At 40.2% G+C, this 14,565-nt stretch overlaps 1 protein-coding gene across 8 annotated transcripts in view; it reads left to right on the forward strand.

Moving 5' to 3' along the window:
* Positions 1-14,565, forward strand: part of WRN (WRN RecQ like helicase) — a 40,667-nt gene that overhangs the window by 19,572 nt on the left and 6,530 nt on the right. For 7 of the 8 annotated variants that reach the window (XM_084519254.1, XM_084519251.1, XM_084519252.1 and 4 more), the window contains 12 exons: positions 429-606; positions 1,206-1,387; positions 2,642-2,743; positions 3,053-3,145; positions 4,453-4,594; positions 8,457-8,627; positions 8,720-8,814; positions 10,073-10,145; positions 10,313-10,386; positions 11,933-12,008; positions 12,278-12,390; positions 13,291-13,405. In XM_084519254.1, the coding sequence (XP_084375380.1) occupies positions 429-606; positions 1,206-1,387; positions 2,642-2,743; positions 3,053-3,145; positions 4,453-4,594; positions 8,457-8,627; positions 8,720-8,814; positions 10,073-10,145; positions 10,313-10,386; positions 11,933-12,008; positions 12,278-12,390; positions 13,291-13,405 (1,414 nt within the window). The remainder of the gene's footprint in view (positions 1-428; positions 607-1,205; positions 1,388-2,641; positions 2,744-3,052; positions 3,146-4,452; positions 4,595-8,456; positions 8,628-8,719; positions 8,815-10,072; positions 10,146-10,312; positions 10,387-11,932; positions 12,009-12,277; positions 12,391-13,290; positions 13,406-14,565) is intronic. The other variant, XM_084519255.1, reaches the window with a different exon arrangement.

Raw genomic sequence — 14,565 nt, forward strand, 5'->3', positions numbered from 1 at the left:
ACTGCCAAGTCTGCTTTTCCAAAGGACAGACAACTTGTAAACAAGCACTACCTTTTTGTAAAAGGGGCGAAATGCCTCCTTTTTCTTGCTTTGCAAAGAGCTCTTCACATGCTGTGAAGTCTGGAGATCAGTCTCAAGCACTGAAAGCTGTGTGCAAGCAACCTAGGAGCACAAATATATTTGATTCAATAGCTCCGTGGGAAGATGCTAAGCTGGCTTTAATCTATGGTACTTCTGTATGTAGCGATGACATTTCATGCTAATTGTGGTATTATCTGTACATAACATATTATCTGATCTGTTTAAATCTCCAAGATGATGAGTTGCTGCAGAAAGCTGTGTTGCTTTTTCAATTAGGGTCAAGCGGAGTTTTTGCCGAAGGGTCACTTCATCTGTTCTGCATTTTAACATGTTGCTACTACTTTTAGCAGTTCTGAGTATGAGTTTGAAGGCCCTACCATCATCTACTGCCCTTCAAAAAAGACCACAGAAAAAGTTGTGTCTGAGCTGACTAAACTGAATGTGCCCTGTGGCGCGTACCATGCTGGAATGGGAATTCAGAAAAGGAGAGAGACCCACCACCAGTTCATGCGGGATGAAATTCAGGTACCTAGGAAACTAAGTCTGTGTTTTCTTATTTATAATTGCAGGGTTTCCAGTAGGGGAAAGAATTTGGGAAGATCATTGTTTCCAATTTACTTTGTATATTCTCTGTTCTGGGCAAGAAATTGCTGGCCTGTGCTGCCAGCAGTATGTTTCCTGGCTTATGTTTCGAATTCCTCTAGTAAATCTCTTAAAATGCATAGCATGTAAGGAAGCTGGTGGTAACTGGAACAATGTCCTCCAACATCCTGTGAGCTGCTTTCATCCTGTAGCTGAGCAGGCAGAGAGCTATCCTGGGGCTTCTGTTGTTCTTCAGGACAAGTTTTGTCACCAGTTTGAGGATAACTACCTGAAAACACTCAGGCATTTGCCATCATGTAGCATTACTCACGACTGTAATCCAGTGCTCATGCTGTGACCCAGATCAGGCTCCTTGTTAGCAGTGAAGTAGAAGTCAAATGAGAATTTGAAGCCGTTGTATTTTAGGCTGAATTTTGAGTCATGGCAAGAAGTTTTCACCAACAGTGCAAGCACTAGTAGCAACCCAAACATATTTTTGATGTTCTTTTCAAAACTTATGCTGTGTGGCTCCTGTTTTGTAGTGTGTTGTGGCTACAGTGGCATTTGGAATGGGCATCAATAAAGCAGATATCCGGATGGTTATTCATTACGGTGCCCCTAAGGAAATGGAATCCTATTATCAAGAAATTGGGAGAGCTGGTCGCGATGGGCTTCCTGCTTCTTGTCATGTCTTGTGGGCTGCAGCAGACTTGACTTTTAACAGGTAAGTGGCTGAAGACAGCTGCTTCGGCATAGATAGCCAAAAAGTATCCAAAGAAAGAAGCAGGAGGGGTTTAGTTGAAATCATCATGAACTTGTTAGCATAATTCCAAGTATTTTTCTGCATACACTCAGTACTGGATACTAAGTATGTTGTATTTATTCTAGATAATGTTAACATTACCATACTTGTCTATTGAGTGTCCTTGTTCCCGTTCTGCTTCCTGAAGATGTATTGCAAGGCAGACAGTGATGAAACTTGGTCACTTGTTCTGTAAATCCTCTGCCTTGTTTATAGACCTCTCAGTGCCCGTTAGGAGTTTGGGAGCTGTAGAATTTTTTCCTTCTCTCCTCTCTCTCAGGAAATCCTGATAGTAGAGGTCTCTTGTTGATGTTGTTAGGCAGTGTAGGATTGCAGAAATGTCTTAGCTCAGTCTTTGGAACTTGTGTGACCAGACTGCCAGGCTGTGAAGCCATGTACTTCTCTGTTCTTTCTTTTCCAGGCAGGCAGAAGCTTGCCTCTTCCCAAGTTGAGCTGGAAGTGGTGTTGCTGCATTAATGTGAAGCCCAACGCCTGCAGTACTGGTTTGTTTTCCATGCCTTGTGTGACAGAGAGCATGGTGCAGGTGGTAGCTCAGGTTTGGCTCATGCAGCAGCTCAGAGCATGGGCAGAGTGAGTTCTCCATATGCCTATAAAGTACTCCCATGCTATTTTTTTTTCAGTTGGATGCTTCCAGTGACTATTGTAAAGGCTATTACTTTAGGCATTAGGTAGATGTGCCCTAGCATACTGCCACAGAATCCCTTAAAAGGAAGGTGGCTAATATACTAGCATGGCTTCTAATCTGGCAGTAGCATCAATTGCATCAATCAGAACTTAACAGATCTTATTTGGAAAATGAGAGGCTGAGTGAAATTGCCCTCTGCCTCTTCCTCCCTGCTCTGTGGCTTTCAACATGGATTTCTGAAGCTTAGTAGTTTGTGGTGCTAAAAGAAGCTCAGTCTCTCCTTCTGCCCAGTTTAGAATAATTGTCCTTGTAGAAAAGCATGAGCGTGGTGTTCTGACTGTGCCCTATGCTGTAATGATCCAGATTATAGAGAAACAGGCGGGTAGCTCGGGTCTGGCTTCAGGAGGATATTTTCTCCAGCTGTTTCCAGTGAACCTGGCTGAGACAGTCTGTGATACTTCATTGTTGGTATGGCACAGGGGGGTAGTTATCAATACTTACGGTTCTTCACTTTTTATTTTGACCGACAGACATCTTCTAACTGATATACGCAGTGAAAAGTTCCGATTGTACAAACTGAAGATGTTGGAAAAAATGGAGAAGTACCTTACCTCGAATAGCTGCAGGAGGAAGTGAGTACTGCACTTCATTACATGTTTTGTATAGCATCAGTCATTGTGACTCGGTCACAAGGGTAAACTGTGGCCATGAGGCCTCTTCAATATCAAGAAATACAGCCTTTGGCGTATTTATACAGATGTATCAAGTGTTCCTTATTTACTTCTCAAGGAAAAAAAATTCCTTTTCTTTAGAGGAATCAGGGCCAAGTAATTGGCTCCCCAGTGAATTAATTAATGATGCTGATTTCAGCTCTGTTTTCTGTGATGAATTTAATGTAAATTCTTGTTCTTTTATTTAATTCCCTACTTTCCCTTGGGTAGAATCATTCTGTCTCATTTTGAAGACAAACAGCTCCGAAAGGTCTCCTCCGGCATCATGGGCACGGATGACTGCTGTGATAACTGCAGGTGCAGGTAAGCATTCTTCCCTTAAGACTGATACAAGAGGTTATGTTCTCTCAGGCTGACTTACAAGGCAAATTACCTGAAAGAATTGACTTTTTATGCATTTGGTTTTGCAGATGTTCAGCCTGAAGCTTATCTTTGTTTGAACAGCTGTCCCTAACTTACTACTCAATAATTGAAGAAGCTGTGAGGCAGGTTATAAGCAATAAGTTATGCTGTGGGAAAGCCTGTAAATAAACTGTGGCCACAGTTCCCCAAGTGGTTTAAAGCAACTTTCTCAGGCTGTGAAATACACAGTGGTTCATCATTTTGTAAGTCCTGTTGAGTAATTAATCCCAAAAGAAACGCCTTGAAAGCGGGATGTGGTGCCATGTGTCTAAGGTTAAATGGCCAGAGTGTTAAGGGAGCTGCTCTCCTCTTAACAGTGTGTGCTGACACACGTTCTTTCTGGTGCTGGTAATAATCTCGGATGTGCTGAAGGGAAGCCAGGGGGTCAGGAGTCAGTAGTCACACAGCTATGAGCAGAAACACTTTCCTCCAGCTGTGGTGTGTGTATACATGCTCGCTTTCCCTGAAGCTGTAATAAGTGATTCCTTGTTCTTACTGATAGCATAGTCCTTTATGATCAGAGATGAGATGTTACAGTGTGTTGCTCCTGGCAAAAAAAAGTTACAAGCTCGCTTACACTTCCTATATGCTCTAGGATTAAGAAAGTTTTGTCTGAGCCCTGCCAAAACTAACCAGTTTTGGACTAACCAGTAACACAGTGAATTTGTTACATAACTGAAATTATTTGGAATATAGAACATTGTCCTTCTCCATTTTTTGTAGTGATTTGTGCCAGTATTTTTTTTTCCAGTCAGTAACACATGCAGTAACAAGCCATAGAAAAAAAAAATAGAGTTGCTGTTTCCTTCAGTTGTTTCCATTTTGTGTGTGTTTACTGGGGAGAGGAAAAAAATCTCTTGGCTATTAGATGCAACTAAACAAAGTCTGATGCCAAAGACAGTCCAAATATTTAAACACTGAATTTGGAAGATTGCTGAGATGACACTGTTCTGTTGCAGCAAGTACCATGAAGAACTGTTTAGTGTTTGGACATGCAATTGGGTTAACTGTGTGTGATCTTGGTTTTGGCTTCATCTCGCACTTTCAATCTTAGTTCTTTATGCTTAAAGGCATCTTTAGTTGCTCACATAAACGTAAACTGAGGTGTGTATTTTATTTGGTTACCACTTGCTAAATGATCTTTGAAAGTAAGGAGGGAGGACTTGGTTTGTATATGTATATATGTATATTTCCCTTGTGCCTTTCAGAACCTCCCGTCTTGTGACCTCCAGTGACTCAGAAGGAGGCTTACAGGACTTTGGACAGCAGGCCTATCAGCTGCTGTCTGCAGTGTGCGCCCTGGAAGAGAAGTTTGGAACTAAAGTTCCCATTTTGTTTCTACGAGGATCTGTAAGTGATATTAACAATCATGGTGTGTGCTCTGAGAGCAGAGGGGCCATTAAGGTGTCCAGACCATTTATTGATACACCAAACATCACATTGATGCACATTTATATTTTTAGTACCTTTTTCTCACAGTAGATAGATAACTGGAGAGAGGTAGGATAAATTTCCTGAAGCTATCCAGCACCACTTCCCATGCAGCCTTTAAATGCAACAGGAATAAAAAAGCTGCAAACCTCCTAAGCATGTTGTACTTTCCTCTTGTGCAGCTACAACGAAGGAACGGCTGCTGTCTCCAAGCTCTTGCTGTCTTGGCTCTTTTTCTAAAAGGTATAACATGCACCCTCATATGGCCCAAGAGCTTAGCTTAGAAACAGTGTGTTACTTGCACTGGACAGAGCTGTCCTGTGTTTTGTGGATTACTTGGAGTAGGTTATTGGCAGTTGACTATTAACCCAAACATTGGCAGAGGTTCTGAAGCTCTTCCTGTAAGTCTTCAGCCCTTATGCTCTTTATGGTGAGTTTAATGTCTTTGCAGAGACACTTAAGTGGCTTTTCTGTGGAGAATCATCCCTTCTGTTGTCCTGGAAGGAGTAACCTCTTCAGAGTTAGACCAAACAGGTCTCTGCTTGGTAATCTGTTGGTTTATGTTTGAATAAAGCACGCGCTGGCTTGTGTTCTGGCTTTGTACTGCTGACTGACTTGCAGCAGTGAAACAGGAAGTAGCATAGTAGAGGAGTATAAGTATAAATTATCTATGAATATCTTCACATGCAATGCTTTTAAAATACTGGGGAAGAATGCACCAGACATGAAACATGGGCATAAGAACAAAATCACTTCAAATGTTTACAGCCCAGAAAAAAATCACCTGCAGTACCTGATAACACTCAGGGAATGATGTCACAGCAGCTTTTTTAATAAAAGTAATTGTCACGTAAGTGTGGCTAGGATAAAAATACATTGTCAACCATTTATAGTGGTTTATATATATATCACAGAATCACAGAATTTCTAGGTTGGAAGAGACCTCAAGATCATCGAGTCCAACCTCTGACCTAACGCTAACAGTCCCCGCTAAACCATATCCCCAAGCTCTACATCTAAACGTCTTTTAAAGACCTCCAGGGATGGTGACTCCACCACTTCCCTGGGCAGCCTGTTCCAATGTCTAACAACCCTTTTGGTTATATGTATATATATATAAAAACATAATATATATGTTAGTCATAACACAGACTTTAACAATCCAAGCAACTTTAAATTATTAGACATTACTGGCAGAATTGACACTCGTGCCAAATCAGCACTGCAAATATGGAATAACTTCTTATTGCTTACAAGAATACATTTTTTCTGGGCTTATATACATTTTTTAAGTGTTTTTCTTTGCTCTATTGCCTCAGTTTGACCTCTAGAAGAAATGTATGAAATATTCTCTCAGTGCCACCATAAGTTAAACAGATCTGTCTGAAGATGATGGGTGTATTATTTTAAGAGATCACATAGCTTCTGGAGAATTGATGTGTTTTTTTGTTGTTTGTGTTTGTTGTTTGTTTTTTTTTTTGTTATAAGTTAGTGGTATCTTTTTCCACCAAATAAGTCCAGGTGACCTCCAACAGACTTCAGGTGGACCACAGGGGAGGCCAAGTTTCACTTAATATTTGAAAGCTGAGTCAGACTGAACAAGGTTTCCCATGGGGAAACCTTGAACTAGAAATACATTAATAGAAATATTATACTAACATTCTAAACCAAGAAGAATGTGATATTTAAAATGTGCATCATTTATCAGTGACCAGGAATTTATAATTACGTCAGCAATGATTTTATTGTTATTAATAGGCTTCATGACTCATTGCAAATGGCTTTTAGTAGTAACTCTAACATTTAGTAATTTCTAAGTAGTTAAAATTGCAAGTGTGGCGTAGGACTGACTTGTCAGAAGCCAGAACACTATGACATTTGTCCCAAATATGGAAAAACGTTTATTGTTCTGCATCTTATTCCTTTTATAGAAATTTCTATTGTTAACTTGCTCTTAAAGTCAAAACTCCGTTCTGAAAACGTGCAGCCATTGGAGTAATTAATGTAGCTGGCATAACTGAAAGGAACATTTCCAGCTTTAAAATAATGCTTGTTATGAGCTGAATGAGGGCTGTCTAGACACAAGGATGCAGGACTTGGCTTTTTCTGCCTGCGGAGGAGGTGACTCCCTTGAGTTCAGTCAGGGCTTAGTGCCCTGGTCCCATGCAGCAGTGAGGTGAGTCTCTCTTCCATGTAGTTCCCATGCCCTGCTGCCAAAGGGGTGCCACTAGCCCTTCTTCCTGCTGGTCCACTCCTGCATGTGCTGGACAGGAGCTCCCTGGCTGCCTGAAATTCTCAAGAGTGCTCTTCCCTGCGGTCCCTGGAGATGTTAGGAAGCTCAGCAGGCCTTCCTGTTCTAACCACAGCCTTTCCTGCATCTCGTATTTGTCTTTCTCTGCTCCTCTGCATCAGCCTGTTCTGTTCTCCTTTGTAAAGCAAAATGGGCTCTTGAGGGTAGGAGACCTGTGTTTGTATGGCAGCTAACACAAAGATGATTCCAGAAAAAGTGCCAACAGGCATTTGGAAAGCCTACAAGAACGAGTCCTGTAAATGCAGAAGGCAAACCTCCACACCACTGTCCCCTGTTGTCTGAGATTATAACGTAGTCATCTTGCATATCACAATACACTTACTTATAGCATACGTTTTTAAATCTTATGTGTGTTAGAAATAGCATGCTATATAATGTATGCAAATATTCGAGTCTTTGTATACACTAGAGCATATGTTTAGTGTAAATATATTTGTGTAATCCAAAAAATGTAGTTCTGTAGACCATGTATTCCTCCCTAGGGGAGGAGACACTCAGCAAAACTTCTTTGAGACTCTTTGACCTGCTATCACTTGATCCTCTGTTACTTCCCTCTTTCAGAAATGTTCTCAGCTTTTCAGACTGTCAGAGTTTCCCTTCCTCTGAAAGGGGCTTTAAGCCCTCTGCAGTCTGTTTGGGTCTTTGAGATCATGGGATGAGAACCTATTACAGAGGACCTCATTGGCTTTTTTCCCCCCAGTGTGGACCACTAGTAAGGGATGAGGAAATAGGCAACTTTGTCAAAACAAAAAAATCCTTGAAGTGAAGGCCAAAACATTACAACAGGGTGCTGAAGTAGAGGAGGAGCCATAGAGCAGTTATCTGTAGTCAGCTTGTTGCGGGCTCTTCACCCTCGTCACATCCTGGGATTTAAACAGGCTTTTATTTTTTTTTTTGTTGACCTATTTGCTTTTTCTTTAAGTTTTTAAATTAAAAATACAGGTAATAGCTTCTACTCAAACTCAATTCTTAGATATTCAAACATAGTGATGTATTAAATGGATCTGAGATTGCCCTGAACAGATTAAATACAAACTGCACTAATGTGTTGGTTTTTTTTCTTTGGTGCCTTGAGTGGCTGGGTTGTTCCTGTAACTTCCTCTATGTGCAGAAGTGGAGATATCTTAATAGTGTTATAACCTCAGTGTAGTTCTGTCTGGGGGCTTGCTTCAAAATGAGCTCACTGGTTGTGATCTTTTTCACGGTACAGAAGTGGGTTAGGTTAGCAAAGGTGAGAACGCTCTTCAAGCAAGATGGACAAGGCAATAGGAGCTGTTGTAAATGTGGTTACTGTGGGGAGTGTTATATAAACTTGAATAAATGTTTTTGGCTTGTGACTTCACAGGGAAGTTCTTCTGTGAAGGTATGTTCTTGGAGACACCGTCATATCTCAGGATATATCTCACTGGGTATACTGGAAACTTCCTTTCACAAAGGCTGGAGAAGCCTGACCAGTTCTCTCAATTTCAGAGTTCCCAGCGTCTGCCAGAGAGGTACCGAAAGCATCCTCTGTACGGTAGTGGGAAGGACTGGACAGAAAACTGGTGGAAGTCACTCAGCCAACAGTTGATAATGGAAGGATTCCTCAAAGAAGTCTCTGGGCATAACAAGTATATGACCACGTGTGGGCTTACCCAGAAGGTACTTCTTGGTGTGAGACTACCCATCAAAGACTTTTGAGTAAACTATAGCTAAGCCATATGTTTTTTTGTTTGTTTGTTTGTTTCTTACAGGGAAGAAATTGGCTTTTGAAATCTGGATCTACCTCAAATCCAAGTCTTCTGTTACAGTCCAATGAAGACTTAAACCTACAAAGACCTCCCAAAAGGTACTTACAGTATGCATGTCCTCTTGAGCACCTTACATTATTTTAACATCAGACTGGTCTCTGAAGCCTGCTTCTCAAGATGGCAAGTTTGACAGGAAATTGCTGCATTAGACTTTGCAACCAAACCTTTTCCCATACGCAGTAACATAATATTTTAAAGTCAGTAAATCAGGTGAAGATAAGAAACATCAGAGGAAAATCTGCCAAGATTTACCTTCTTTTTAATGCTGATGAGTTATACCATGAGTCTTTAACTAGAGCAGCTAAGAGTTTTTTCTCTGTTTTGCACTTAACCTACATTTTCATAAAAGTTAGCTTTTCTGCTTCACATTCTTAGCCTAGGTAAGAATTGCTTCAACGTAAATGTGTAAGGGTTAGTCTGACTTTGTGTATTTTCTGAAATTTTAACTTTCAAAAATCTTGGTGAGTATATCTGCAAAAGCGCTGTGTGTTGTCAGTGGTGGTCAGCCGATTTGCCATCGGAGCACATGGCTTCATGAAAATGGCATATGAAGCTTTGCTTGTGATCTTCCACTTCACTGTGAAGTATAACTCATTTTGTTGGTCTTCTTAAATATGAATTTAGGCCAACTCTCTTTGAAGTGAAAGGTAAAGAACTGAAGGCAGCGGAGGCTTTGCTGTGACAACAAATACTGTTAGAATGAAGCTCTTCAGTGCTGGCCTTTGGACACGTCTTCAGATGTCTAGATTGTAATTACCTGATTGATTTACTTTTAAGTGACACATTGTCAAAGTGCCAGTTTTCTTTTGCCTTCTCTAATTTTCTATTGTGACTTTTTAGCTAGTCTACAGGTCTTTTAGAAGAATAAAAGCACTTGTTTGTTCATAAACAGTAAGAAGTGGCTAAAAGTATATGCTTAGTGCAAACCAGAAAGTTGATACTTGTATGTTTTCTCCAGAAATGGGATTTTTAAAATTGAATCTTTCTATCAAGACAGCATTGTCACAGAACTTTGATTTCTGCCATCAGAAATCCTTGTCTCTTCTGTAAGACAAGATTCTTGCTCCACATTAAAGTTTTAGTATTTTGCGCAGGCTTTGAGGTCCTTGGTGTTTCCCTGGAAATGATGTTTCTAATACCTTTAATAATGATAAGGAAGTGTGATTTATCAAAAAATTTAGCTGTACAAAGTTCCATTCAGTTTGCGTAGCAAAATAATAACTTTTTTCAAATGGCAGCATACAAACAATTCAGTCTGATTTGAGTAAGATAGAATTCTTTTTTTTATTACAACAGTAAATCTTCACCTGTGGCATCGGCGCAGGTCTCCCAAAGCACAAAAGGAACAAAGCAGTCACCAGGCAAGCAGGTCAGTATGGGTACAACTCCTCTTGTGTTTTTACCCATCCTTGTTCGTATTAAAAACCTTGCAAGTGTGTCATGGCATAGGAAATGTACATTTTGCTGCTTACAGCAACTTCATTTGAAATACTGTTAAATTAGCATTTGTCTGTCTTCTTCTTCTGTGTTTTATAGATGTCTTTGTATGAAATGTTTTCATATGAGAAAAAAGATGGAATGTCCCCAAGAAGGAATACCGTGCTTAACAGGTACACTATTCTAAACTAAAACAGAATTACGAAGTTCTGACTACATAATAGAAGTATTGTTGGTGATACAATCCTTAAAACCAGTACACTGCTTTGAAGTGACCATCAAAATGTTTTGACTGCATGTAACTAGTATTTAAAAACAAACAAACAAGACTTTAAAAATGTCATTGTTTCAAAACATTGAGCTGCAACATTTAACGAGCTTTGCAGAATTTGTCAAGATGTGTTAAGCTTAAATACTTCTAGTCTGTCATAGGCAAAGCAAGTTTTATTAACTGTGAAATGTAAACTTTAACTGGTTTTACTTCAAATCCAATAGCAAGAAAAATAGAAAAATGTTAATTAAAATGTAGTGATTGCAGCTTTATATTAGATACTTTTACTGTGGCCATTTATTTTCAGTCAGTATTTTCTATGTGGTGGTTGAAACTGTAATTGATTTTAAATTGTGATTTAGACAAACTGAGAATACTTGCTTTCAATTAAATGTAATTAAGCTAAAAAATGACAAGTTGTGACACGGTCTTAAAACTGGCAGAATGGAATGTGTGCCCTGTGCAGTCATTGTGAGCGAGCGTATAGGTTTAGGTTTCTGCCCTTTTATTCTCTTCTGAGATCAAGTTGAGGCTTTGTGAGGTTAAAGAATAAAGCTTTTGCAAAGGGCAGACAAAGTAATTTGTTCTTGAGGATTGTGTAGCGCTTCAGATCACACTGACCTTGCATTTTGGAGCAGTTCTGTTCTTTCAGACAAGCAGCCTGATGCTGGCAGAAAATGGGAGAACCAGATGTCATTTAAGCTGAGAAACTGCCACTGTAGCCACATGGAGAAAAGTTTTCTGGGGATAGCTACAAACTAAAACAGGTTATTTTGCACTTTGCTTAGCAAAGCAAGGAAAAGACACTCTTGTTCTAGTTTGTCTACTTGCAGATACTGCACTGCAATGATGGCAGTCTAATTGGAGGTAATATTCCCCAAACACATGAGTCTGCTAGCTGTGATGCTGCTCTCTACACAGACATACCTAGAAGTAACAGTAGCTTATTTTGCTTACAGTATGGCAGCTGTGAGCTTGTCACTGATGCTTTTAAAGTTATTAGCTCTTTCTAGCAAAGATCAATATTACTGGGCGTGGGTAGAAATTCAAGTTATTTTGATGGGATGTGGTCAGAACAATGTTATGAATGGACTGTAAGAATACACTTTTGCTAATAATACAGAAACCCAGGTGCAGGTCGGGACATAGGTAGCTTGCTCACTATTTGATTTTTGTGCAGCAAAAGATTATTTTTAAGTTATAGGACTAGCCGCTGAGGAATTCCGTTAAATTTGGCCTTAGGGTACTGCTAATTCTGCCCAAATTAGCTCAAGTCCTTTATCAGTGCGCCTACTAGCTTGAGGAGCTGGGCCACAGTCTGACTGTGCTGTCAAAGGGCAGGCCAAAAAAAGTCAGGCTGCTGCTCTCTTAGAGCCCAACATGCAAAGTTCATGAATAAATTAATAGAACACAAGGTCTGACTGCTCACTTCGTTATCTTTCTTTTAGTTTCCCAGAACACTCGCCTGTGAGATCTCCTTTGAAGTCCCGAGAACCTGTTTCATCTCCAGAAAAAGAACTACAGGTAAGTCTTTGGAAGAGAGCATATCTGTGAATTGCAATCAGCCTGAAGAGCACAGTCCCGCTGTATTGAAGAAACTGGCTTGGGCAGCTTGTAATAGTACAAAAATGTCTGAAAGAGGATTTTCAGTATGAAGATTGTTAATGGATTGTAGGCTTTTTGTGTATTAGTGGAAAGATGAGGGAAGCTTTAATTTTACCTCTCGTATTTGAACTATTCCTACATGCCTGATCACAAGCTTCTTTCTGAGAATTTGTCTCTCTTCTTCACAGACTGCTCTGTATGGCAAGCTGTTGACTGCTAGACAGAAGGTGGCTAATGAGAAGGCAGTTCCGCCAGCTGTCTTGGCAACCAACAAGATCCTGGTGGAGATGGCCCGAATAAGGTAAAGCCAGCATGCACGCCTTTTAGATAAAAAACAATTGCAAGCCAAATCACAATTTCTCTTTCTGCTTTTGGGAGTTTGCCTCATTGGTAAATGAGCAGCATTTTTCCTGAGGACTTTATCATAATACCCTTGTAAAACACTTACAGGTATAAGTTAAATAGCCATTAATGTTAAACTCTTCTCTTCATGATAGTTCTTATTTAAAAAAAAAAAAAAAAAAAAAAGCCAACTTTGCATATGTCTCTGTAACTAAGCCTTCTGTCAGCTTGACGGTCATGGAGGGAAAGGTGCATGTTGTCTGATTGTTACTTGTCCAACTGCTCTCCAGTGTGTTTTAATCATTCTGCTGTGTTCATACCTGGTAAGGGTTACAAGAGTATTCAGGTCAGGAGCTGTCCCTTACTTTGCACAGGTAGCTCTGTAGCACAAAAAAAGAACCAAAATTTTGTGTTGCTCTTGACTACTGAAAGGAAAAGAAAGAAAAACACTTTCTTCATTGCAAGAGAGGGTATTGTGGGGCAGCTCGGTGTTTAATGCATCTGAAGAGCCCTCCCCAGCTGCTAAAAAGCATTAGGTAAACTGTTTGGAAGGGATATGTTCTTCCACGCATCTCTAGGCTTATATATTTTTAGGAGGTAAAAGCAAATAAATAACAGATGTAGCTAACATCCTCTGAGGCATTAGGCAGCAAACCTGAAATTTTTGCTGTGGTCAAGCTTCAAGATACAGAAGTGCAAACAGTGAAACGAATTAGTTCCAGAGATGATAGTGCAGTAAAAATATTTTTAAGTAGTGATTATTAGAGCTGCAGCTCTAGCACATATCATTCAGGCACTTAATGTTTCAAAGCATCAACATAGGATGGTTCCATGGCTTTTATTATTCATCCTGAACCAGGCCTACAACTGTTGAGAATGTGAAGAGGATTGAAGGTGTATCTGAAGCAAAATCAACCATGTTGGTCCCTCTCCTGGCTGAAATTAAGGACTTCTGCCAAGCGAATGGTTTGCAGGTATGATTTACTAAAGCGTCTCCTACCATGCAAGAGCACTAAAAGACAATTTGGTCTGCAGCTGTCAGATTTCTCCTTCAGGGTTTGTCCTTGTCACAGCTTTCCCATCCAAACAGAGCAGCCAAACTGTTAGCCTTGTTTGCAAATAGGCCTTCTACATCTGAACGTCCTACGTGGTGATAACGTGAGGATCTGGATGATAAGTGTAGTCATCTTGAAAGTCCAGGGTGTACTTGTAAAGACCACCCACCTAGCAGGGCTGAATATCCAACCAGTGCCGTATTACTGAGAGCTTGCAGCTAGTTTAACGATTTTTGGGCTGGAGTCCAAAGGTTTAGGAAATGTTCCCTCACCAGTTTATTGCTTCAGTAGACTCTGAGGGTAGGACTCAAGTTTGCTTCTGTAAATTTCTCCTTAGGAGACTGACAGAGATAAGAAGCCTTCTGGCTTTCATGAATACTCTGCTCTGTTTTCATAGTTGGTTTTACTTCTATCTGAGATTTTCTGTAAAGTGGCTCCTCATTGCTCTTGCCCTTGCAATGGCAAGAGACTCCGCTAGGAAGGGGCTGTGGAGCACAGGACTGGAGGAGCTGTGCAGCTGTTTAACTTTGGGGGGGGTTGAATTTCCCTGTAAATCCACAGGTACGGGGATTTAAATGTCTAGAAAGCAGGTAGAGCAGTAATACTGCTTCTCTGTGATGCATGAGATAACTCCTTAGTACACTAAACACCAACTCATCTTTTTCCTCAACAGCAAACTATTGGGTATGGCGACTGCAAGCATTCCTGTTTTTCATGAAATCTGTGATAAGCAAAAATTGAAAATAAATGGAGAAACTTCCTATGCAAAACAGCAGACAGAATACTGTAGTTTGTTCTGATGGAATAGTTTTACATATGTCGTAAGAACTAAGAAGTTTTGTGTTGATCTGGACACTTTTTGGGGCTTTTTTGCACGTCTCTTGACCAGTTCCATGCTTTTTATTAAGATGGAGTATGTGGGTGTCCATCCTGATTCCATCTCTGCTTTCTTTTTGTGGAACATGGAATTGGGGTCAAAACCAACCTGCTCAGAGATGAAATTCTGAAGAAATAACAGAGTTATTCTTCAGAAAATGGCAGGGTAATTCATTGGTTGTTACTGAGATATAATCCTTTTA

This window comes from Aythya ferina (assembly GCF_964211825.1).
Source record: "Aythya ferina genome assembly, chromosome: 4".
Taxonomy (NCBI): domain Eukaryota; kingdom Metazoa; phylum Chordata; class Aves; order Anseriformes; family Anatidae; genus Aythya; species Aythya ferina.